This window comes from Sminthopsis crassicaudata, chromosome 1 (assembly GCF_048593235.1).
Source record: "Sminthopsis crassicaudata isolate SCR6 chromosome 1, ASM4859323v1, whole genome shotgun sequence".
NCBI lineage: Eukaryota > Metazoa > Chordata > Mammalia > Dasyuromorphia > Dasyuridae > Sminthopsis > Sminthopsis crassicaudata.
This window is the reverse complement of record NC_133617.1, coordinates 477,136,584-477,164,297: the sequence shown is the minus strand read 5'-3', so window position 1 is coordinate 477,164,297 and position 27,714 is coordinate 477,136,584. Positions and strand designations below refer to the sequence as shown.

At 35.0% G+C, this 27,714-nt stretch overlaps 1 protein-coding gene across 1 annotated transcript in view; it reads right to left on the bottom strand.

Moving 5' to 3' along the window:
- Positions 1-24,781, bottom strand: part of DNAAF5 (dynein axonemal assembly factor 5) — a 59,901-nt gene extending 35,120 nt beyond the window's left edge. The window contains exons 1-5 of the mRNA XM_074281092.1: positions 24,125-24,781; positions 23,861-24,045; positions 15,854-15,978; positions 14,590-14,708; positions 3,628-3,860 (exon numbers count right to left, since the gene is read on the bottom strand). Coding sequence (XP_074137193.1) covers positions 3,628-3,860; positions 14,590-14,708; positions 15,854-15,978; positions 23,861-24,045; positions 24,125-24,713 — 1,251 coding nt within the window. The 5' untranslated portion in view covers positions 24,714-24,781. The remainder of the gene's footprint in view (positions 1-3,627; positions 3,861-14,589; positions 14,709-15,853; positions 15,979-23,860; positions 24,046-24,124) is intronic.
- Positions 24,782-27,714: the final 2,933 nt, after the last annotated feature.

Sequence of the window (27,714 nt, the reverse complement as noted above, 5' to 3'; positions counted from 1 at the left end):
TTCCATCTTCCACCTTTGTTGTGGTTGGAAGCTGAAGCACAAACCCTTGGAAGTCGGGGAGATTCAGAAGCCAGAGAAGGCAGGCGGGAGCGCAAGCTCTTGGAACCAAGACCAGACTGAAAGGCTCTCCAGAAAGCTACCCGGCCCCAGGAAGGAGATAATAAAGGATCTGGATTATAAGAAAGCTAACCAGGCCCCAGAAAAGGAGACAAGACTTGGAAAGAGACAATAAAGGATTTGGACTTTAACCTCTGGCTATTCACGTGGTAATTACTGAACTGAAATGAAGGCTGACTCCAGAGACCCCAAGAAAACCCCAACAAGAGAATATTACATTTTAGAGAGAATATTACAAGGAACTAAGTGAGGAATTGGTTCTATAGAAAGTCAATTGATATACAAAAATAGGAGAGATGGGAAGCAGAGCCAACTTGGCAGAGTAAAGGCAGGAACTCACCCACCCTCTCCCCCAAGCCACTCCAAACTCCTTTAAATGACTTTAAACAAATTTTAGAGCATCAGAACACCCCAAAAGAAAGAGTAGAACATTTTCCAGGTGAAGGCAACTTGGAAGCTCAAAAACAGTCATCAGGGTGGATGTCCAGCATGCAGTCCTGCTGCAGGTTGCACCAGCACAGTCCCTGACCCAATTCCAACAAAGCAGAAAGCAGGACTGCCCTTTGAATCAGAGATAATACTGGTGACTTCCAGACCGCTCAGCCCAAAGACATCAAAAAGGACTTGGTCAGCAGAAAAGGTCAGGGTGGGAGCCCCAGCACAATCCCAGTGCAAGCTGTGCTGGCTCCAACCCTGGCCCTAGTGTTAGCAGCAGTGCTGTTGGCTTCTAGACTTCTTGATCTAGAGACATTAGGGAAGTGCCACAATCAGGATAACAAGATTTAGCAGCTTCTATATTAAAGGACCAGAGGGCTTAGAACATGATATTTCAGACAGCAAAGGAGTTAGGATTACAACAAAAATCACCTATCCAGCAAAACTGAATATAATACCTGTGGACATTCAATGAAAGATGATTTTCAAACATTCATGATGAAAAGACCACAATTGAATGGAAATTTTGATTCAGATGGTAATGAAAGGGAATCTGAAGTGGTGTCTACTAATTGGGAAAGAGATGAACAAGTTATGGTATATAAATGTAACTGAATAGTACTGTGTGGTAAGAAATGATGGAGAAGGATTCTGAGATTTGGGGAAACCTTGTACAAACTGATGCAGAATAAAGTAAATATAATCAGGTGGAAAACTTATATAATGACAATAGAGTTGAAAAAAAAACTAAAAAAATTAGGAACTCTCATCAGTTCAATGACAAGTAACCTGCTTCTTCATAGGAAGATGATGGACTTTGGATTGCAAAATGAGATAAGTTTTCTTGGACATGGTTAATGAGGAAATTTATTTTGACTATGTTTTGCATTAGGTTTTGTTTCTGTTTTCTTCTCAATTATTGTACAGGAGGAGCTAGGAACATGAAAAGGTGGTTTTTTGCTGAATGAAAAATAAGTGTCAACTGAAGCCAAAAGGTCAAGATGAATAGACTCAGAAAAGATGACTAGATTTGGCAACCTTAGGAGGTAATTTTGAAAAAAAGTTTGAGTTGAATGATGAGCTAAGAAACCAAATGATAAAGGTTTGAGGAGTGACATTACAAAAAATAAATGACATTTTTTGCTGAAAGAAGAAAAATATAGAACGATAATTTCAAATAATGGTAGGCCCTAAGGAAGGTGATTAAAAAAACAAAAACAAAAACAAACCTGAGCATGTTTAAAGGTATTAGGAAACAAACAAATAGATAGGGAGAAGGGATAATTGATAAGGCAATCTGTTGGAATATAGGATCAAAAATAAGTGTATAGAATTTGGCCTTGTTAAAGAGGTTCTATATATTATCAGAAATTGGACAAAAGGAGGAGAAAAGCCAAGATGTCAAAGGATTCTGAGATGAGAAAGAGAAAGCCCATAACAAATAGCTTCAATTTTCTCAATAAAGACGTATAAAAGTTTTGAGCAACTTCTTTAAGACTCTTATTTCCCATTATTCCCCTTCTTATACTTCTACTGCCAGTTAAACTATAATCTATCTTCCCTAACGTTGTCTTTGAACAAGTCATCAAGAATATATATATATATATATATATATATATATATATATGGTACTCTATTATTTCTACCTTTTTAAATACTTTTTCTCCTTCATGGTTTGGCTTAGGTCCTATATCTTCTATTTCAGATCTCAGCTGAAAATATTCTCTATTTCAAATTTTCCTGGTTCTCTACCTTTATCACATCATATTGTACTTTATATTATTACATAAGCATATGTTATATCCCATGAGATATAGGAAGGTTATATAGCCCAGTAGATAGAAGGTTAGGTTTGGAATCAAGAAGATCTATTTTTGAGTCTTGTCTCTGACACATACTAGATGCATGAACATGAACATGTCACTTAATATTTATCAATTCTCTAAAAATCTTTAAAATGCTACATTACAAGAACTGATATAAACTAGAGATGAAGTAAATTCAAACAATTTCATTTTAATTGCACTTCCCTATTAAATAGTGAGCTCCTTGAGGATATGAACTGTTCTTTGTTTTTTTGTATCCCCAGCACATAGTAAAAAGGCATATGGTGGGCATTTACAGACATTGTGCTAACTATTAGCATAGCATAACATTATGCTATTTTCTCCCTGTAACTGATAGATTTTTATTTATTCCATTCATACTGTCATGTTGCTTTTTTTTTTAATAGCTGATTTAAAAAAAAACAAAAACAACTGTACAAATTTGTAAATTGGCTAGCTAAAGTCAGAGGTTAACTATGACTATGAACACAAGAAAAACCAACTGGTCCACAAGTAATTGAGCTCTTCATCAGTACACTGTTCTAATTAATTGAGCTAACTGGTTCTAAATGTTCAACTACAAGGTCAGAAACCCCAGTACAGAGAACAAAGTTTTAGGTTAGATGACATCAGTATATACTGACAGCAAAACTACAGTCAATAATTTAAATTGTAGTTTTTATAAATTTTCTTATATGACAGATGTTTCAATACTATTATAGTATCACAAACAGAACTCCATTAATATTATCAACTTTAGGAATACTAAAAAAAATACTGGAAAGGAGGACAGAAATATAGTGCATAGTTGGAATCCATATAGTACTCCAATGTTCAACTTTACTAGGTATCCTACCAAAATGGTTTATCAAGAAAGAAAGCTGTCTTATTTGGGGTTCACTTCTATCTTACACACTCAAAATTATGTACTAATAATCAGATGAAACTGTCAAAAGGACAGAAGAAGGGAAGAAAAATAATCACTGTAATATAGTTAAGTTAATTTTCATTGTGAAACTGTGATGTGCTTTGAATTAATCTTCACTGTCTCAAATTCCATGTAGAACAATGACTGGATGCAAATTGGTCTTATCAGATAATTGGTTTATAACCACTATCAATAAATGTTGTCTTAAAAAAATATATATTAGTAAACAGCTAAAACAAATGCATTCTAAAAAATAATTGATTAGAGGGATCAAATTTATTTTTATGTTTAAGGAAAATTATATTAAAAAATTTAACTTACATTGCTAACCACAGACTTTTCGTCATCTGAGCATGCCTGGTAAAGGGTTCTGAGCACTATTTCTAAGTGCTGTGTAATGTGATCTTCTGCATGGAGTAACAAAACAGCCAGAAGCTGAGCTGATTTTACTCTATTTCCCACAACCCAGTCTGTTATATCATTACAGATGGCTGGGAGAATTTTGGAGAGGTTTCTGAAAACAAGTTCTCGACATCCCAATCCTGGGCGAATCACTGGAGGAAAAAAGAAAACAAAACAAAAAAACAAAAAAAAACCCCTGAAATTAAAAAAACTTTGTTCACAAACTAAATTCAGCAAAAACAATACAATATTTTAAAATATTTACACTATAGGAAATTAGATTTATAGGCAATACCACTTCTTCCTTAATCATCTTATGCTAAAATCTAGTACAGTTCCTGGAACATAGCAAATGCTTGTTGTCTGATATTTGTTGCTTCACAATAAAGAAAAATCACAACTTTAAGAAACATTAAGTACATGAACAGGATACTTAAACACTAATGGAAATGATGAAAACAAGAAAAATTCTCTTTTAACTTGTATGTCTTCATTCATGAGTTTCCTTATAATTATGTTATTACCAATTCAAAAGGACAAATTTTGCTTTAAGAAGAATATATGCAATTTTTTGCTGATGATTTTAAGGAAGATTATAAAGATATATTAACTAATATGGTGCTGAACATACAAATTGTCTTTCAATGTTATAAAAAACCCAACATTTTTTAAAAATGGTAACTATAACAATAAAGCATTAACTTTTAAGGAGCATGTTCTCTTAAAAAGCAACATTTTCTAATGATTTCCCCCTTTCCTACTTTTCCCCTTTTACTATTTATTCTTACAGTAATGTAATTTCTTTGAAATGACATATCTTATTTATTGTTTAAATAAGTTTATTGCCCCTTTTAATCCACTATATCCCTTTGCTCAACAAGAAATCTCAGTCTGTGCTTAGATAACAAAAGACAGCAGATTGAATTTTTAAAGTTTACAAGTGATTTTTTCTGATAACCAATTTGACTCAATGTAACCTATCTCATTTCTCCATCTATCCCAAACTATCTTATGTAAATGTCAGTACATACATACAGATACTCACACATGTATCCTTTTTTGAATTATTAAAGCTTTTTATTATCAAAAGAGCATGAATAATTTTTCAACATTGACTCTTGCAGAATCCTTGGCTCCAAATTTCCTCCCCCCCCTTTCTCCTAGAGACCAGTAATCCAATATATGTTAAACATGTTAAAATATGTTAAATCCAATATATGTATACATACTTATATGATTATCTTGCTACACAAGAAAAATCAGATCAAAAAGGAAAAAAATTATAAAGAACAATATGCAAGCAAACAACAAGAGTGAAAATGCTATGTTGTCACACACATATCTTAAGTATAGTTTTGGAACTACAAAATCTATATAGAAACTTTAAAATTCTACTATACTAAATCATGGTCCAATTTTAATTTCCAGGAGAAAACCATTTAGAATTATAAAAAAGTAACAACAAATGGTAAAAGACCATAAAAAAATCTTTCTACAAAGATAAATATGGAGTGGAATCCTATTTGACCACAGGCATAAATTAAAAAAAAAAAAAAAAAGATTCTTTTAGACCCTTCCTTTTCAATAGTTCCTTCATTTCAGATGTTTAAATTCAGACATTTTATCCCTCTAGCTACCTACTGTCAAAATTGTTTTTCTTTCTACAATAAACTGTCTGCACCTGTATCCTAAGGCAATGATTGTTGTTGCTCAATGGAAAATCATTCAATTGTTCTGTGGCAGTGAACATTCATCAGTCTTCACTTTTCTAGTGACCTATTATGGCTGTCATTGGGAGATCAAAGCACAAGGTGGTTGTGCTGTTGAGTTCATTAGTTTTTAAGTAAGAAAAGATAGTGAGGCAAAATCTTTTGGGGTCCATTATATAAAGAAGAGGAACTAAATTTATTTCAGTTATAGAGAGAATAAGACTATTGTTCTCTTTTTTAAATTATGGGAAAAAACCTTAAGTTCAGGCCTTTTCATTATTACATAGTAGCTTTTAAAAAAAGTCGGATACAATTTGGCAGGAAAGGTAAACAATATGAACGTACCCTCAGGTCTAAAGCAATTATTAACTTCTTAGGAGTATAGTCCAAAATTACCAGGTCAGGTGCCCAGAAAGCTCAGCAATCACCTATTAATCTTTTCTTTGAAAACATAATTGCAGTACTTTAGCAAGCAAAATGCACAAAAAAAAAAAAAAAAAAAAAAAAAAAGGCAATTTAAGCAGGCAAAAGTGGGCAAAACTGTACAAAGGGAACAATGGTACTGGTTAAGCTTTTAAGCAATACAACTGACAATTACATTAAAAGATTTATTCAACCTTAAGTAACAGGAGATAAGAGTGATGCAAATATTTATAAAGTTAACTCCTATGGTTTATTTTTGCTACAGAATCAAAATAAAATGGCTAACAGTTTAACTTCTAAAAGTGCATGATAAGCAGGAGAAATAATTGATGTTTATAAAGGCAATGCTTGACACACATTAAAAAAACAAACAATTGAGGCTCAAAGTTGAAAAAATGGGATATTCAAAAGAGAACCAAAAGGTGTCATGTCAAAGTTTACATCTTAACTATAAACTAAGACCTAATAGGTGGAAGAAGAAAACAACGTTAATAAGCAACAAAATGGTTATTACATCTCACTCCTGAAGATCAAAATTCAAATTTTGGCTCAGGACAAAAGCAAAAGTGAATTTATTTGTCTATTCCTAGTCCCTGATTTTTCTCATCAGAAAATGACCACAAGCTTTGATTAAAGTAAAAGTTATAAAAAATTGTAAGACAGCCTCCTTTCCTCCCCAACTTAAATGGTAGTGGAAGCTCAGAATCAAAGTTAATAATCTAAGACATTAAATTAATACTTCCAACTAAGTAGAAACTCATAGTTGCTAAAATGAATTCAACATTATAGAAACTCAAATTCATAGTCATTCCTCTAAAATGACTCAGTGTACCTTTCAGAGAATGGCTTCCCCATGTTTCAATTTCTTTACTATAAAATAGGGACAATAAATGCATAGAGATTTTATAGTTGTTAACTGTAAAATCAAAAATTCAAGAGATTATCAAAATACTTTAAAAAATTCTTCCAAAATATGTTGTATACAAATATCTAAATAAAGTCAACCAAATCATTATACATCTTCAATATAACAATAATATAGTACAACTAAAAACCATCTTTAACAGCTAGATGGTGCCATAGTGCACAGAGTGCCAGGCATGAAATCAGGAAGACCTGAGTTCAAATGGTGTTAAGGAACACACCAAAGTGAAAAAGTCCCCACAGCTGTGAATTATAACACTTGAAGGAACTAAAAATCAATCTTTACAGACAGCAGATGCTGCTTGTGGATTGGGAATGAAATCAAGGGAAGAGGAGAGAGGTCAGAGAATGCAATTGCCTTTCACTCTTCTTGTATCCTCCCTCATGTGAAGGGATCTATTCTGCTGGTCAGAATTAGATTCCCAGCAGCTACTAGCAGGGGGCTTCCATAACCAAATGGAACTTCAGATACCCATTAATTGTGTGACTCTGTGTTAGGATTCTTACAAGGAAATGTACTTCCTTTAAAGGTGTGAACCAAGTACATTACCAACAACTCTGGGCAGACAGATCATTGGTTTGCCTCAGCTTCCTCATTGGTAAAATGAGCTAGAGCAGGAAACAACAAACCACTCCAGTATCTTTGCCAAGACAATCTCAAATGGGGTCACAGAGTTGGAGACAATTGAAACAACTGAATAACCACAAAAACTACCTTAAAGTCCTTTATGAAACTTGCTACAGTATTTGGTCAAACAACCACTTATAACAGTTTTTAATGGAAATGACTCCCTATTACTCCTCTTTCTATCCCATTCCACTTAATATTTTAAGACAATATAAGACAGGACATTCCTACGATATAAAAGACTTCCTTGTGTCAAACACTTTGGTGGAATAATTGTTTTGTTATTTAATTTCATGACTGATAAAATGATTTTTCTTCTTGTAGACAACTAGTATTTTTCAGATAAATTGCAACTTTATTTTATTTTTTTATTATAGCTTTTTATTTACAAAACATATGCATGGGTAATTTTTCAATACTGACCCTTGCAAAACCTTCTGTTCCAACTTTTCCCCTCTTTCCCCCCACCCCCTCCCCTAGATGGCAGGTAGTACCATACATGGTAAATATGTTAAATCCAATATATGTATATTTATTTATACAGTTATCTTGCTACACAAGAAAAATCAGAATCTAGAAAGAAAATTTAAAAAGTGAGAAGGAAAACAAAAATGCAAGCACATAATAACATAATAAGTGGAAAGGCTATATATGTTGTAATGCACACTCATTTCCCATAGTTCTCTCTCTGGGTGATTCTCTTCATTACTGAACAATTGGAACTGGTTTGAATCATTTCACTGTTGAAGAGAGCCGCATCCCTCAGAGTTGATCATCATATAATCTTGTTGCCATGTATAATGATCTCCTGGTTCTGCTTATTTCACTCAGCATCAGTTCATGTAAGTCTCTCCAGGTCTCTCTGAAATCATCCTTGGTCATTTCTTACAGAACAATAATATTCCATAACATTCATATACCACAAATTATTCAGCCATTCTCCAGTTGATGGGCATCCACTCAGTTTCCAGTTTCTGGACACTACAAAGAGGGCTGCCACAAACATTTTTGCACATATGATCCCTTTCCCTTTTTTAAGATCTCTTTGGGATATAAGCCCAGTAGAAACACTGCTGCACAGTTTGATATAAGTTGCAACTTTATTATAGTTATCCAAACAACTAGTATTTATTCACACCTATTATATACATATCACTTCAGCTGCATTGAAAAATATTACATATTCTGATCATTTACTGTAGTTTTATAATGTCAACTTTTCAAGAAATGTTTACTTTCCAAATACTTTTTGTTATATTATTGTCATTCTGAGGAACACCAACATTACAATTCAACTTAGTAATGTTTAAAGTTTAAGGCTATAATACTCAGTTTTGTATGTAAAGATGAGACTAACATGATTCTTAGTTTTCTTTCTCCTTGAGATGGCAACTAGAAATCAGTGATAGTGTGTGACCTGAGACAAAGGTCCCTGAACACTGAAATCAATTCTTTTTTTAAACATTGCTCAACATTGTTATGGACTGAAGCACTGTCTAAGGTGAATAACTTCAAAAAAATATTGTTCTCACATATGAGATCTTTTCATAGTCACAAAAATTAACAAGTGGGCAGAAAAGTGAGGATTTAAAGGAAGTGTATAAAAGGTTCCAAAGCAAGGGCACATGAATAAACATCTTAAAAGTGACTCAGCAATTGGAAATCATTTGAGGTCAAGTTAGGGGTGGGAGACAGTCTTTTTATCCCTTTCTTCATTAATAGTTCTAACCTAACTCATTGGCCAAGACTCAAAAGCAGTCAATAGCACTTGGCAGTCTCTTTAAAGCTTACTCCAATCTGACACTCCTTTGTCTGCAGTTTAAGATATATCACATCTTGTGTTTAAATCTTCCTCTTTTCCAAAGCTGAAATTAATATACATCCAAAAAGTGATGGTAATCTGGGTTGTCAATGACAATGTCAATGACATTACAGATATGATTCCACTTGTATTCCAAAGAGAGTAAAAATAACAATTTGATTCTATTCTCTTACATGAAATAGACCTGGTAGGTCACTCATCATTATGAAGAAGTGTTTCCTTTTTCACTCAAACATTGGAAAGGAAAACAATTTTAACAGAAAAATAATTTCAAAGGAGGACTCCGGAACTCACTGTCACAATGCAGTCTTACTGCTGGGGATTCCTGAATGTGATTGTCAGATTCATGTCAAGCGTGAACTTGCTCTTTCGAAGGGTAAGAGCATTTTACTCTGGTAAATAGCTGTCTTGAAGATTATAAATGACCCTCTTCTAATATTTGCAAGGGCTCATTGTAGCTTAAAATGCTTCAAAGACATCAGCATAGTGTATAATAGAAAACTTGCAGAATTAAGAAGCTATCTAGAAATAATATAGTCAACAGATTTGGTTGTGCTTTTCACCTTTCCTTTTCTTTAAAAATGGCTAAAATTACAATTCTAACACTGTCTAAACTTCTAAGTCTGGGCATACCTTCTATACTTTCATTTGAAAAGCTATTCATTACATATGAGCACGAGGTTTTGTAACAGTGGCGTAAGATTCATTTCTATAAGCCTGTCAATATAGATTTGAGATATTGTAAAGAAACTGTAAAGAACAAGTTCACAAAAAAGACTTTTAAATGTAGCCTAAGAACAGAAAATTAATTCCAGGAAAAAAAATGTTGAAGATCTAATAAAGTTTAGATTTTGCAAATACAAAAGTAAAGGTTCCTAAGCACTGAAATCACAACCCTCCCTCCCTTTCCCCTACCTCCTTTTAAAACATAACCTAACATTGTCATGGCTAGAAGCATTTTACAATGGGTGATTTCATTTTTGAATTGCTCATACAAAAGACAGAGAGAAAGGATGTTGTACAGAACTAAATTAACTCAATTTAACTATGAAGTCATAGTTGGAATAAATATATTGCTCCAAAAAATGTTAGTCCTAATTATATCCAAATAACTAACCTTAATAGTTATAAACATTACTTCTGTTTCCAACAATTTTTACTTCATGCTCTGACTGGAAGAACCTAAATTCCTGTCAGACTCTGAAAGAGCATCTAACAAAATAAATTTTTCTTTTAAAAATATTTATCTGTTAACCCCAATTGCCTCAACAATAACAACAAAAACATTCATTTCTGCTGACAAAAAGGCATGAAACTCTCCTTACTAAGTATTTAATAGATTTCCTTTTTTATAAGGTAAGTAGCATCAGGGCAGCTTGGTAACAAGTGTATAGAATCCTGGAATCAGGAAGATCTGAATTCAAATGTGAGTTCAACCACTTAGGTATGTGATCCTGGTAAGTCACTTAACTCTATTTGCCCTCATTTTCTCATCTGTAAAATGAACTGAAAAAGGAAAAGTCAAATCACTCCAGTATCTTTATCAAGAAACCCTAAATCAGATCACAAAAAGTCAAATGTGACTAAAAGGACTGAATAACAACAAATCACTAGAGCTGGGAGGGATCATAAAGATCTTTAAATTCAAGCACTGCTCAACTCATGATAAGAACTAACTTTCCCAATTGTGAATAAGAAACAACTTAGCAGCTCACAACACTTTTATTGCTAAAAGGTCCTGACTTCTTTAAGCCTAGAAGCTTAAAAAAAAGCCCAAACCAAAAAACAGCAAGACTCAGACTCCTTTTCAAGATATGCCCTTCAACCCTTTTTGTGGCAGCTCCTTTTCATAGTGGCTGGAAACTGGAAACTGAGTGGATGCCCATCAATTGGAGAATGGCTGAACAAATTATGGCATATGAATGTTATGGAATATTATTGTTCCGTACGAAATGACCAACAGGATGACTTCAGAGAGGCCTGGAGAGACTTACGTGAACTGATGCTGAGTGAAACTAGCAGAACCAGGAGATCATTGTACACAGCAACAACAAGACTATACGATGATCAATTCTGATGGATGTGGCTCTCTTAAACAATGAATTAATTCATTCCAGTTCCAACTGTTCAGTAATGAAGAGAGCCATCTGCACCCAAGGAGAGGATTGTGGGAACCGAATATGGAACACAACATAGCATTCTCATTCTCTCTGTTGTTATGTGCTTGCATTTTTGTTTTCCTTCTCAGGTTTTTTTTTTTTTTTTTTTTTTTTTTTCTAGATCTGATTTTTCTTGTGCAGCAAGATAACTGTATGGATATATATACATATATTGGACTTAGCATATATTTTAACATGTATTGGAACACCTGCCATCTAGGGGAAGGGATGGGGGGGAAGAAGAGAAAAATTTGGAACAGAATTCACATGAAAGGATGGAGAACTAGGAGCTCTAGAAAGACATCTGAGAGGAAGGGGAAAACCACAAAGGGAAGGAATAAACATTGTCAGTGCTGTGTACTAGGTACTGTGCAAAGTGTTGAAAAATTACCCATGCGTGTTTTGTAAATAAAAAGCTATAATAAAAAAAATTTTAAAAAAAAGAACAAGATCAGATGCAATAATGTTTAAAAAAAAAAAAAAGATATGCCCTTCAAGCCTGGATAGAAGTCCTTGAGCAAACCTCAAGTTACATAATCACCACTGAATTCTATAACCTAGAACATCAGACAGAAAGCTCTGGGACAAACCTTTGAACTGCAGAAAACCATTTGATTTGAAATAGACATTGTAAAGCAGCATAAGCTATGCTACCAAAAAACTGATCCAATCCAAGTACCTCAATTTTTATGTATCTGATTTATCCCAATACCCATATTTATATATGGCAAGTAAGGGAAGTTATTTGCATCCAGGGCCTCTTTACTGCAGAAGGTGCTCAAGTATTTGTTGATTGATGTAGTAAGCAATTCAAGAATATAAAGATGAACTACAGTATTAAGAATCTGTAAAAAGGTGTTACAGAAACAGTATATTCTATAAAGAATTTATAAAACTTAAAATCATCTAACAATATTCAAAACCAAGATAATTGTCACATTATATGTCCTAAATGGCTACTATATCAGTGCTAAACAGCACAAATGTTAATTTTAAAATACTAATTAAGAGAAAAAAAATCACCAGGATTTGAAGGGAGGAAAAATTCTTCAAAAAGTTCCATAGAAAAGAGAAATTAATAATCTTTTGTGTGTCAGAAGCAGGTGGAGTTAAGTAACTTGCATAGTTAAGTAAAATGCACAATTTTTTTTTTGTGTGTGTGTGTGTGTGTGTGTGTGTGTGTGTGTGTGTGTAAGGCATTGGAATCAAGAGATTTGCCCAAGATCATACAGATAGGAAATGTTTTTTAAGTGTCTCAGCTTGGATTTAAACTTGGATCCTCCTGATTCCAGGGCCACTGCCTTATTTATTGCACCATCTAGCTGCTCCAGAAATAATTTTTAAAATAAGCCTAAGTATTCTTTATATTTTTCTATGAATTTTAACTTTTTTTTCCCCCAAGGAAAGAATTCCTTTTCAAATTTGTTTTGTAAATCAGTAATAAAAAAAAATTACTGATTCTAATTTTCTTAACTCCTATGTTTCTTCCTTTACCAAAGATCCATTCTAATATCTTATAATGATACATTAGTATGCTGAGGTTCAAAAAAAGATTATGCCACAGCAGCTTAAACTATAGCAAGTTTTAAATATAGACTGGTGGAGGACTTTACATGTCTATAATGTATAGACAAATCTATCCACTTTTGGAGAAAATAACCATTAGGTTGGGTAATGAAGTTTAAGGCCAGAATTAATTTGAAAAAGTAATTTAGTCAGAGAGAGATTGCTATCTGCATTGATGGAAGAAGTATCGATATGAATGAAATCACTGATCCTTGAAATATTAAAACTATAACTGATTCATACCTTCTAAAATATACATACTTATTTTACACTAGATTTATTGCTCTTTATAAACACTGGATACTGAGCTATTTGTATAAGATATAATCATTGAAAAGGAAAAAAAATCATTATGTGATATAATGATTCTGATAAGGAGGAATATCTCAATTTGATAATCTATCATCAAACATACAAAAGACAATAATTTATTGTAATGCTATATTTCACAGGTTAGCAACATTGTCCTTGAGAGCAAAGATTTGATTTTTAAGATAATTTAACTCAGAGACTCAAGCATGAGAAGTGCTATATTAATAGATTGTAAATTTCCCACACATATACCATGTATTTGTTTGATTCAGGATATAATGTGTACTTTTTTTCCTTTGCCAATGCATATAATATTATTTTTTTAAGAAACAAAATATTTAATTACAATGAAAAAGTAAATAAAATATTTTCATAATCTGTTAATGAGCCAAAAAATTCATGAGAGAAACTGGATTAAATCAAATTAAAAATTAATTTTAATGTTGACTTAAAGACACAGGAATATCATGAAATATAAGATTACTATCTGACTTGTAGTTTAAGGGTCACCTTCATAGAGATATCTACTGTAAATATTTTCTTAACACATAAGTCAAGAAATATAAAAGAAGATAGAATTAGGAATTCCCAAAAAATTTGCTGTAAAGAATAATTTATGAGTCCAACACCTAATCATATTACTTGAACCAGAACTGCCATGTCTAAAACAAAAAATGAAGACGTTTAAGATTGATTTGAGAGGCAGTGTCCTAGGATTTCTTTAGCGGAGATTATTTTTCTCCTTAACTTCAATTTGGTGGTTCTATTGTCTCTTCTCAAATAGTATGAAAATCTATTTAGCTTATAGATGTTATAACCATTTCTATAAGATAGTAAGATTTTCAATTTGACAAAAGAAAAAACAATTCTTTTAAGACACAGATAGATACATAATGTTGCTTTCCAAATTAAACTCAGACTGTGATATAATTCTAGGCAGTGAAGGACTTTCCTTGAACTTCAGAATCCCTTTTCTGAACAACTGTTCTATTGTCTAACCCATTATTTAGACAGTTAGGCGGAGCAGTAAATAGAAAGCTGAGCCTGGTGTATGCAGGCCAAATCCAGCCTCAGATACTATGTGTCAGAAGTCACTTAAACTCTGTTTGCCTCAGCTTCCTCATCTGTAAAATAGCGATAAGAAAAGCAATTACCTTGAAGAGTTGTTATGAGGGTCAAATGAGATAATATTTGTAAAATGCTTAGTCTAGTGCCTGGTACATAGTAGACACTACATAAATATTTACTGCCTTCCTCTACTTGTCATCCTATGAAGATCACTACTAATTCTGGATTGCCTTTTGGAAATTTGGCTAATTACTATTTCATAATATTTACCTCCTTTAGGATAGTGGAATGGTGGAGGAGAAGCAAAATCAAGCTTATCCTTCAGATCATCTTCATTTTCTTTTTGCCACTGTAGACCTATCTTCTCCCAGAGGCTGACAGCCAATTCCCTACAAAATAAATAGAAAAAAAAAACTTTAAATGCGAACTACACATTCATGATAGGAAAGAGTTGTGTTGGAAGATATGAAAATCAATTCATATTGATTTAAATTAAATCTGTATGAATGAATTTTACTTGGATAGTTTGTATTTATCTGACTTAGAAAAAAAGTTATAAGCTTTCTCATAACATTGAAAGAAGACAATTTGAATTTTTGACCACAGTTGAGTGAAAATCTAAGAACTGATTTCTTGTAATATTCTTGCATCAAAAGCACAATTAAGATATAAAACACATATTTGCCTGATATTTTGACAATAAATCTTGAAAGAATGAAGTTAAAGAAAATTTATATTCTATCTAATTTGTAACAACTGAAATCCAATGAACTAGTTGGTGGCTCTTATAAGTGAACCTGAAGTAAAGGCATATTTATAAAATTATTTTTAAAGTAGAAAATAAAATAGAAGTTAAAAAATATTTATTATACATAATATGCAATAAAATAAATATTACATATGATAATATACTATGCATAGTACATATAAAAATACTATATATAAATTATATACATTGAAACTGTAAAAATATATACAACTATATCACTAAAACTACACACACACACACACATACACACATATATGAGAGAGAGAGTTTTAGAGGTATAGTTATATTTTATATTCAATACTATCATGGTATGGAAATGATCTTGAGTTCTTAAAAACTAAGCCAGTGCAAGTCCAGGAGAGATACCTACTGAGCTGCAAAATTTTACAATTTTTAAGAAGAAACAGCCAAATTCCAGGAAAAAAATACCACTCCCAATAGCAAAAATTACTTATATTAAGAATTTTATAGGTTGTTTCACATTTACACCAAGAAAGTATACTGAAAATAATGGCATTTTATATTTCTTCCCTCATTCTTGAACATGTATTACACAAATAAGCATGTAATATTGCATATCCTGACTGATTTGATGGCTAATTTTTCTTTCTTTCTCTTTTATTCTAGGGAATTGCTGTGGGCTGATGGTGGGAAGGGGTGGCATGGAAAGGGAAGTAAAGAGGGGAGCACAGAACAGGAATAAACTATTTTTCATTATGAAAAAGGGTATTTTTATGTTAAATGTCATTATCATATCCTGCTTACGTGACTTCAGGGATTTCATCATCAAAACTGCTCAATAACAAAGGAATTAGCTTATGAAAGAATGAATATCTGTCTCTCAAATGTAACAGCCAGTTTCCAACAACAGACGTCACAGCATGTCGAACCTATTTATAAAAGAAAATAAGAGTTTTATTACTTGCAGAAAGAATACACAAAGTAAATTTTATATTATTATTTTTTAAATCTTCAGTCACTCCCTTACAATCCCTCCCAACAGTCCTGAATGTTAATTGTAACCTCAATTAGTACACAGACATGCTAATGTGAATATCCTAAAGTGCAGTACTAGGCAAATATAGACTTCCCTCCCATGTAAGGATTTCTGGTTCTGTAATCATATTCATGGTTCTTCTACTTTTCATGTGGTCAGTTCTCAATAGAGAAAAAGTAAACAGCTTTGATTCTTGATCATCTGTCAACATGAACTGTACTGTTTTCACCATGTGTGCTAGAACCTATATCCCTTTTCAGATGATACATATAAAAACTGTTACATTTTCTGAAACACTGACATGCAGACACTGTGCTTCATAGGCCTCATTTTTAATAGCATGTAAAATTCTGGTTTAAAGTACTAGACCATTATGTAGTATTAGTAAGCATATAAGTAATCCTAGGAAACCAAAAAAGTTAACTGTACCTAACAGCCTACTTTTTTTTTTTTTTTTTGGTAAAGAATTTTAAATCTTTCATAGGCTTAAACATAGTCTAAACAATTAATTAATTAGTAATTTTTTGTTATGAAGAAATAATCAACAAGCATTTTATCCAGGGCTTACTATGTACTGAAGACTGGGGATATAAAGACAAAAATGAATAGGCTTTGATTTCAAAGAGTTTACTTTCTAGTGACAAAACAAATAGCTATCATGTTTTCCTAGTCTTCAATAATTTCAGTAGCCAAATACCTCCTAAAATAAGAAGTCATATAGTGAAAAAATAGAAATGATACAGGACTACACTAATAATCAAAAACCTAAGGAAAAATGTTTCATACTGACCAAAATAACAAAAAGAAAACTAAAAGTAAAAAAGCATCAAAATTGTCATTGCAGTGACTAATCTTGATTCCACATGGAGAAAGTAAGATAGCAAACTCTAGGAATAGAAGGAAGCATATAATGGTGTACATTGTTTATATGCTGTTTTGTTTTTAATTATAGAACAGGCTCCTAAGTGGAGAGAGATTATTGAAAAGAAACAATTTTTTTATTCCTTTTAACTTTTACATTTTTCTTAATAGAAAGAATGCATTATATCTAGATGAAAACCAAAAGGAATCCAAAATAGCTCCAAGTACATCCTAAATCTATAATTATATAACTACTATAAAATTTATTTTAAATTTCATTTTTACATACAAGAGTAGGCAGGTCATAGAGCTATAGTGGTATTCATAGTGATATAGTCATACAAATAGAACTGTTTGAACTGAATAGAACTAAAAGGCACTACCTTATATTCTCATTTATGACTATTTAAAACACGATGCAAACATTAAGTTTAGTCAGTACTATTTGCTGATAGTACTAGAAAGTCTGTCAGTCAAAGACTATATGCCAAAAAAAAAAAAAAAAAAAAATCCCAAATCCAACACAGGTAGTGCCAAAACATATGTAAGAATGTACAGTACCTTCATAAATATGACAGCAAAGGCATTCAGAAGAATAATTAGAAACTTATGCTGTGCCAATCTGGCAGGGTTTAAATATGTTTTTTAGAGTTTTATGATTTTTAAAAACCCTCCCTGAGGCCAATATTCAAGAATACTGAATAAACTTGCTAGAACAAGTCTTGGTGCTCTGCTTCTGCCTTTACTTTGATTGTGACATCTGGCACAGCTGTCCAGGTACAAGGCAGTCAGTACCTACACAATGGGCATTCAGATCTGGAAACAAGAAAGAATGGAACTATTTGTAAAAGGCAAATTTTAAATTTCTCACTTTATAATCTGAAAGATCTAGGAAGAAAAAAAAAAAGTAGAAGGATGATTTTAGGTATGAGAGCCTAGATAAGTTTTTTCTATTTCTTGTCAGTGTGCTAAAGAATCTTATAAATTCAACTTAGTGAAAAGGTATTTATTTGATTTCTTTTTGCTTACATGATATACTCTGTTGCCAGGTAACAATTTTACTAAGTAGAAAACAATTTTTAAAATTTCAATTAAAAAAAAAAATCAAAACTCAACTTAGAGTGGCTCAAAACAGAAATCTATCTGCTTTACCTTTCATGTTACTGATCAAATTTCCCTCAAATTCCAAGATGGGGTGAGGGGCAGATACAAAAAGTAAAAAGCCAATCTAAAAAGGATATTAATGATATATATACATGAAAAGGAATTGTTACTTCAGGTTTCCTTTTTTGATAAAAGTCATTCTGAAAGAAAGAACTGGACAACTAGCATTCTACTCTAAGAGTATCAGTAAAATATTCAATTCCATGTCAACAAGGCTATTCTCATTTTGGCCAGCAGTCCATTATAACATTTTCCTTTACTGACATGAATGGGTACAGTAAATTCATAATTGATACACTCATCAAGTACATGTTTTTAAAATCAGAAAATTAGGGTTAGAAGGGAGCCTGGGTCACCTAATCCAAAGGCTTCATTTCAGGGATGAGAGACTGAGGCTCTGAGAGGCCATATACCTTGTCCAAGGTCAAAGAGGTAGTAAGGAACAAGAACCAATTCTTTTTTTAAAGTTCCATCTTGTTTTGGTAAGGTATTTATACAAAGCCCCGCTATATGAATAATTTTAGAGCAGTTTGGGGGAGAGCTGGGCCTGGAGTCAGAAAGACTCAAGTTTAAATCCAGCCTCAAACACTGGAGTAAATGTGGGCCTAAGGAAGTCAGTGAATGTTTGCCCCGGTTTCCTCAACTAATAGCACCTGCCTTGCAGCATCCTTGAAAGGATCAAATGAGTTCTGTTAAGAAATGTTTAGCATAGTTTCTGGAACACAGGAGGTGTTCTACAAATGCTTATTTCCTGTAATGGAAAATCATTATTCTATAAGAAATGATAAAACAGGCTGATTTCAGAAAAGGCAGGAAAGATTTACACAAATTGATGTTAAGTGAGCAGAACCAAAACACTATATGGTAACAAAAAGATGATGTGATGATCAACTAATGACTTGGCTCTTCTTGATAATACATTGATCCAAGACAATTCCAATAGATTTAAGATGGAAAATGCCATTCACATCCAGAGGAAGAAGTATGGAGACAGAATGTGGATCAAAGGATAATATTTTCATCCTTTTTCTTTCTCTTGGTTTTTTCTTTTTATTCTGACATAACATGGCTGGTATAGAAATATATTTGGAATAATGGATTGCTTATTGCCTTTTTTCTAGCTTTTTATTTTCAAAGCATATGCATAAACAAGATAAAGGTATAAATATGTATATATTGGATTTAACCTATATTTTAACAGATTTAAAACATGTATTGAACTAACCTGCTATCTAGGGGAGGGGGTGGGGGGAAGAAGGAGATATTTTTGGAAAGGCTTTGCAAAGGTCAGTGTTGAAAAATTACCCATGCATATGTTTGCAAATAAAAAGCTTAAAAAAAAAATACATAGTTTATTGTTATAAACTATGAATGTTTTCACCCTTGTGTTCCAAATTTTTTTCACCCTCCTTTCTTCCCACCACCTCCCCTAGAAAGCAAATAATCTAATATATATTAAACATGTGCAATTCTTCTATACATATTTCCACAGTTATCATGCAGCACAGGAAAAATCAAATCAAAAAGGGAAAAAAATGAGAAAGAAAACAAAATGCATTGCTTACTGCCTTGGGGAAGGAGGAAAAAGGGGTAAAAAATGTACAACTCAAAATCTTTCAAAAGTATCTTTATATGTAGTTGGAGAAACGCTTATTCCTTTTCTTTCCCTTTAAAATGATCAATCACTTTAGTAGCTCTTCAGTTTGTGAACCTTGTGTTGCTCAGAGCCTAAACACTTTCCAACATCCCAATCAGTTCTAAGCAAAACTTCTTTATAAAAAGATTCACAAAATGTCAACAATAACCTGCAAATTTGTCAAATGTAATTTTAAATTTCTTATAATGAATTCAAACACAGACATAGAAAATTGGCAAAGCAGCTCCTGCCTAGTCATGTTACTGCTTTGAAACTAGCAATAACTTTCTTTTTTATGTAACACTTTCCCCTGCTTTCAAATATAGGTATTATTTCAAATGCAGTGAACACCTGCTTAATTTATGAGCTGGAAGAATTGGGTTCGAATTCACTTCTGCCATTGAAAATTGTGTGACTTTTTGGTGAATTAGACCCTTGTTTCCTGATGTGTAAAATCAAGGGGTTTGACTTGGTAATCTCCAAGTCCTCCTTTGGGCAGCCAAGTGGCATAGCAAATAGAGTAGCAGACTGGTATCAGGAAGACCTGAGTTCAAATGTGGCCTCTAATACTTTTTAGCTGGGCAAACCTGTTTATCTCAATTTCCTCACCTGTAAAATTTTTAAAATAATAAAATATAAATATAAAAAAAATTTAAAACACCTGAGTATCTGCTTTAGATGAGCAATAAAAAAATATAAATTGTATCCCTTCTTTATACAGAAACATTTCCATTTTCAGACTATTACAACATATCCACTTTGATATCCTTTCGGGTTTAGAAAAGCAACTTTCTACCTAAATGGAAATGCTAGACTATGACAATGACCATGACTACAACCATGACCACTACCATGACTACTACTTCCAACAGAAGAGTTCTTTATTCTCTCTCTCTCTCTCTCTCTCTCTCTCTCTCTCTCTCTCTCTCTCTCTCTCTCTCTCTCTCTCTCTCTCTCTCTCTTTCAGCTTCACATTACAAGCAAACTCCCATTTATATGAGGCCTAGCAGCAGTGGACTCAAATTAGAGTTTGGGGTCTGACTCACTGTAGGGAGTTCTTCTTGGTTTCCCTCAGTCTCAGAGGATATGGGCTCAATGTGAAACCTTGGCCACCAAATGTCCTCACTTTTTTCTACATTGTATCACAATACCTCAAACTCTTCCATCTGCTGGTATTGAAAATACATTCTGGCCCAAGAAGCACCACAGCATAATTGTAGACTCAGATCTGAAAGGGGTCTTTTGTTGTTGTTCTATCACGCCCTATTTTTGGTAACCACTTTTGGAGTTTTCTTGGCAAAGTTACTGGAGTGGTTTTTGGTTTCTTCTCCAACTCATTTTACAGGTGAGGAAATTGAGATAAACAGGTTTGCCCAGCTAAAAAGTATTAGAGGCCACATTTGAACTCAGGTCTTCCTGATACCAGTCTGCTACTCTATTTGCTATGCCACTTGGCTGCCCAAAGGAGGACTTGGAGATTACCAAGTCCAACCCCTTGATTTTACACATCAGGAAACAAGGGTCTAATTCACCAAAAAGTCACACAATTTTCAATGGCAGAAGTGAATTCGAACTCAATTCTTCCAGCTCATAAATTAAGCACTCTAATCACTAAAATAAGTTGCTTCTAAGGAAGAGAGATACAGAACAACTGTCTGCCATACTCTCTAAAAGCCAAAGCCTGTACAATATTGTGTAACCAAGGGAATCACTCATTCCAGGATCAAACAGGCCCAATTCTATTTAATTTCCAAGCTCAGGCAAGATCATGTTAAATAACTTTAAATGAAACATAATTTACACAAAATAAATAATACAAAATAATTAAAAACATTTTCATCACAGATTTCAAAATAGAAGAACAGAGAGAAACTGTAGAAAAGTGAAGGGTGCCTTATTAAAAACAGAGAAGTTCAGGAATCCCTTAATTTAGAAATAGTCCAGTTCAGAGAAAAACACAAAACATTCTTACTTGAAAGTGACTGAATTTAATTTTGGGAAGAACATATGTGTGTGGATAACAATAGAAACAGTACAATCAAGAAGAGATAATTAAAATCTAAATGGTGGTATGAATTCCTAAAGCCATAAATATTCATTCTTATTGCTTTTATGGGTTTTATATCTCTACAACACCAGTAGTTTGATTCTGTTGAAATAAGAGAATCAAATAATTATGTTTGAAAAAGAAAGCTCTATATTTTACAGATATCTTACATTCAATTATTTCATCTTTCTGTATCTTGGGGCTGTTAAAAAATTGGAGTGTTGGCCTTTCACTCTCTAATTAGCCTGTTCCAGGATTAGTGAGTCTTTCATAATAAGCAACTGCTTCTAGGAAGTATGAATCTTTAATCTTAGAAAATGCAATAATGCCTTTGGCCACTTTTAATTACAGATCCAAACTCATTCCTATGGTCAAAACTCTTATCTCCTTCCTTTCCAATCTCAACTGGATCTTCAGGAGCAATATAGTTTTTACTTTTCTTTAACAAATTCTTTTTCACAATACTTACTGAGGTTAATCCAAACCTTTTCCACTACTTTCAAGCCATTTGCACAACTTTTCATCACACAATCTTCTCCAGAAGATTGCCCCTAATCAATGAAAAATGTGGAGGGAGTTGAGCAAGGACTTCTCATGCTTTTTTGAAAAAATAGAGATCATTTGCTGATCCCTTTCTCCCTTCTCATCTCAAAATTTCTTGCTCTTATCTCCAACTTCTCTAATGGTGATGAACTTCCCCTTGTGGGTCAGTCAGTCAACAAACACTTAGTAAGATGCCAGGCACTGTGTTAAGAACTGGAGATACAAAGAAAGGTGAGACAGTCCTTGTTCTCAAGATCACCGTTTTAATAGAGAAGGCAACATATGACTATGTACAAATAAGATTTAAACAGGATAAATTGGAAATAATCAACAGAGGGAAGGCACTTCGTTTTAATTAGGATAGAGAGAGGCTTGCTGGATAAAAATAGAATTTTAGCTGGGACTTTAAGGAAGACAAGGAAGTCAAAACATGGAGATTATGAGAGAAAGGAAGTGGATTATGTGCATTAAGGGAGTGGACAGAGTGATCTGTTTAAGAACAAACAGGAAGCCAGCATCACTGGATTAATGGGAAAGTGGAGGTGAGGATGGAGAGTAAGGGGCAAATTATTGAATACCTGATCTTGTTGACAGGGAGCCAGTGAAATTGACTAAGTTTGTGGTATAAAGTTATTAATTATTAACTGTATTTTATTTATTTTTGTTTCTCCCCCAAATACATGGATTTGTGGTAGTAAGAAAATGATTTTTATTTAACAAATGGAAGATTGACTAGGTAAGCTAACCTCAGCCCAGACCCTGACTTCCTCATCTGTTAAATAGAGAGGTAAGAATTTAGGATATGTGTAAATACATAGAGACTAACTGTACATGGGATAAATATGATTAAATAGAACATCATTTTCAATCCTACCCACTGTGAATTTATTAAATTATATAGAATTATTACAAGGAGCAAACTCATTTAATTTTGACCACAAAATAAATTCAATTTTCTTCACATGCCTGTTAATCCTAGAGAATATAAATCAATGTGTAGCAAATAAGCTTTTGTTTCATGAACTAGGTTACTAACCTCTGCTGATAAGACTCTACTATACCTTCCAGAATGTACTTTCACATTCTGTTTATTTATTTATTCCAAAGTAGACAATAGAAAGCCATGTCAGAAATTCTTGTTTACAGCATTTACATTATATAAAACTTGGTTTTCAGTAATAATATCACCATATTGTACCTAAAGATTACTCTTAGGGCAGCTAGGTGGTGCAGGATGTTGAACAATGTTCACACTGGCATCTACAGGCAGCTCAAACTCAAAGTGTCATCCCCGCCCCCCTTCCCCCCACTGTCAAAGGGACCCGTGATAGAAAAGAAAGAACTTCTGTTCTATAGTCCTAGAGATTCTGAAGAACAGGAATCTTCCATCTTTTTCCATTTTATTGAAGATTCTATATCTTGTCAATGAGAGTAATGTAACTGTCAACGCAATTTAAAACAATGTAACAGGATGTTCCTTTCAGAAATGAAGATTCAGATAAAGGAAAACAAGAGCTGAGTTACCTGGGAGACATCATCAAACAGCCTTTGCGCGAAGTGAGAGATGACGTCGTCCACCGACTTGGCGTTGCCGAACTGGATGACCTCGCCCGTGGCCTGGATCACGGCCACTCGGACCTTGGAGTGCTGGTGCGAGATGGTCTGCATGAGGGGGGCGATCAAGGATTCCGACTGCATGTGGAAATGATCTGCAGAGAGAGAGAAAGGAGTCTTCTGAGCGACAGCCCTCGTCCCCGCTCCGAGGAAGCCCGCCAGGGCCCCCATTACCTGGGATGCTCCGCGCGTAGCTGCCCGCGAGCTTGCAGCTCTCCCTCTTGACGTCAGGGAAGGGGTCCACGATGGTCCTCTGAAGGATGCGCACCATCTCGTCCAGGTAGGGGGCCAGGCTCCGGCCGCACAGCTGGACCACGAGGCCCAGCAGCTCCACGAGGGCCAGCCGCAGCTCCTCGCACGGCTCCACCAGCGGCCCGGAGCCCACGCCGGCCAAGCGCTGCGTGACGGCGGGCAGGAGCTGCGGCAGCGCGTCTTGAGGCCGGGCTCCGTGGCTCAGGCCCAGACGGAGGAGCTGCACGGCCAGGGCCCGGCATTTCTCGGCCGGGTCTCCCAGGCAACGGAGCAGCCGAGGCAGTAGCAGGCGGCCGAAGAGTTCCTGGAAGTCGGCACTGGGAGGCAGCGGGGCCCCTTCTTCGAGTTCCCGCTGAAGGCCCTCCAGGGCCCGGCGCCGGCTTAGCTTGCTCTCGGCTTCCAGGCCTGGAAGCAGGCGACTCACTGCTTGGCTCAGCTCCTGGGTCGGGCGCCTGTCTCCGGCGGCGCCGGGACCTTCGAGCACATGAGCCTCCGTCACCAACGCCGCCATGACTTCTGCGTTGTTCGTTACTAAGGGGAAACCAAACTTTTACGACGGTCACAGGACGGATTACGGCAATACGGGTAGTCGCGAGGGGAAAAAAACCCCATATGTACACAAGAACAAAAAAAACTTTATTGAGCTCATATTGGAATAGGACAGAACAAAGAGCTGCGTTACTGCAGTTTCTCAATGGAACCTAGCTCTTTGTGAAGGGAGAGGGATAGTATGCTAACTATGGTAGCCAATGAGATCACACTTGTGCAATGTTTCACAAACGCCATAGAAATGGAACCACCCTCTTCTCCTCCCCCTCTTTCTCCTTTTCCTCCTCCCCCTTCTTTATTAATCTGGAAGGAGATGAATAGGATAAACTGATTCTCTTAAGAATATGTAGGGGAAAATAGACAAGAGTCAAGAGTAATCTTTTTTTTTTTCTTTTTTCTGAAGCAACTGGGGTTAAGTGACTTCCCCTAATTGTTACTTGAGACTTTGCAATAACAAATTGAGCTATAGCTAAAAGCAGCAGCTCTTCTTTTATCTTAAACATTTTGTAGAGTGTGTTATTGACTAATATTCTTTGTTTCCGGGGTTCATATTCAGTCTCTGAGTAACTTAGAACTCCCTAACCAATGGGACTGCTGAGGTCAGAAAGGGGGCCCTAAAAATTTGAAGTCATAGACCAGGCCCTGAAGTGTCTCAAAAGAATGTGCAGGCTTGCATCCATTTCCTAGTCAAGGGGCAAAGTTTTGTTGTAATTGTAACATTATTACAAGTGGGCTAAGTTCCAAAAGGATTTAACAAAGGACCAAGAGAAAGGAGACAAATGTAACCAGTTCTTTACCTCAGGGATATGCTAATTTTATGGCCTAGAGGTAGAACTGAGGTCACTGATCTAGGACTATCCTAAGACCAGAAGACTTTAGAATCTTTGTCAGATGATCAGAACAATAGCTCTGTGAGGTTAGAGAGTCTCAGGATCTCTAATATATCTTTCCTAAAGTCTGAGAGAAGATTATTATATGCGTAGGCCAGAAGACTTTAGAATCATCGACATAGAACAGAGGCACTCTTAAGGTTGGGGCCCTCCTCACTGCTGTTTCCCCTAGAAGCTACACTCCTTCACGACCAGACTGATGTGTTTAGGAGCAGGAACAAGGCAAAAGAATTCCCAAACCTGAAAAGCCTGTATGGCAAAAGAGATTTAGTGTTGGCACTGGGAAGCTGGCTTTGTTAGAAGGCAGACTTCTCAGTGGGTAAGGTCCTGTCAGGGAAATAACAAAGGGTAACACTGAGAAGAGAATATCTTCACAGCGGGCAGGAGACCTGGCAGGCAGCCAGGAGAACTTCCTTGGCAAAGCATAATGATGTAATGGGCCAGAATTCTGGAGAAAGCTGTTAACTAAGTGGAATTGATAAGACCATGGTTATCTAGTTTAGCATGGTGATTAATAGTTCTCTATTTCAATACATGTACTTAGGACCACTTAAGTGGTCCTCACACTTTTTAAATAGAGGCCAGTTCACTGTCCCTCAGACTGTTAGGAGGGCCGGACCCAAAAGCTCACACTCTGTCTCCGCCCCTCAGCCCATTTGCCATAACCTGGCGGGCCCCATCTGGCCCCTGGGCCGTAGTTTGAGAACCCCTGTTCTACAAGATTGACAGCTATTCTACAAGATTCCCACTTAAGATGATGTAATTATAATAGAGTATAGAAAAGCCAACAAGGACTGGATGAGAGACATTCATTCCATCTCACACCTCAGTAACTGGCCTGTCTGCTTCCCCCACTGAGACCAAAGCCAGTCTGAAGGGCCTCCAGAAAGCTAGTCCAGCCCCAGGCAAGTAACGTTTCTGGTCCCTTCCATTCACCACTTTCTAAATCTCTCCACATCCCCTGGTAATGATTATATTGAAGCTGCTCACACTGGACACTGCCCTTCTGTTGGGTTAAAAAAAGCCTGTATTCTCTCCAATTGTAATCCGTTTTTCCCATCAGATTGCTTCTCTGCTGATTGATCATATCAAGAGTCCTGAACTTATAAAGACTGGGTGTAATCTCAGCTGCCATCATGCCCTGAGTTAACACCTTTGTCCAGAATTCTGGGACATTACATAATCTTATTTCAGATTTCTGCAAAGTTTTGGGGTTCAGAGTTGTCTTTTATGAGCAGTCTGAGGCTTGGGCTTCCATTCAAAATTGAATGAGATTCCCTCAATGTTGTCAATGCCTGGGGCTTAGATCTCTGATTGAAAAGAGATTGCTGATCTTGGAGTTTAGAGCCACTAAGGCTGAGATCTCCCATTGAATAAAATCACCTATCTGGGAGTCTGAAGGCTTTTCTCAGAGTCTGGGAATTCCCTGAAGGGGACTGGGCCACCCCCAAAAGATCTCAGTTTCAATGGAGGGTGATTTTATCAAGATCTCCAATTGAATGAAACCACTTAACTTGGGGGTTTTATAAGCTTTTCCCAGGGGAGAACCTGAGACTCCAGATCACCATTCTTTTACAGATTAAAGGGGACACAATTTCAGGCTCATCCCCATCAAAATTGTCAAAAGGGGTTTTTTTTTATTTTTTATTTTTTTTTTATTTTATAATTATAACTTTTTTTGACAGTACATATGCATGGGTAATTTTTTACAACATTATCCCTTGCACTTACTTCTATTCAGATTTTTCCCTTCCTCCCCCAACCCCCTCCCCCAGATGGCAAGCAGTCTTATATATGTTAAATATATTACAGTATAATTTAGATACAATATATATGTGTAGAACCGAATTTTTTGTTGCACAGGAAGAATTGGATTCAGAAGGTAAAAATAACAGTTTACATTCATTTCCCAGAGTTCCTTTTCTGGATGTAGCTGGTTCTGTCCATCATTAATCAATTGGAATTGGATTAGCTCTTCTCTATGTTGAAGAAATCCACTTCCATCAGAATACATCCTCATACAGTATCATTGTTGAAGTGTATAATGATCTTCTGGTTCTGCTCGTTTCACTC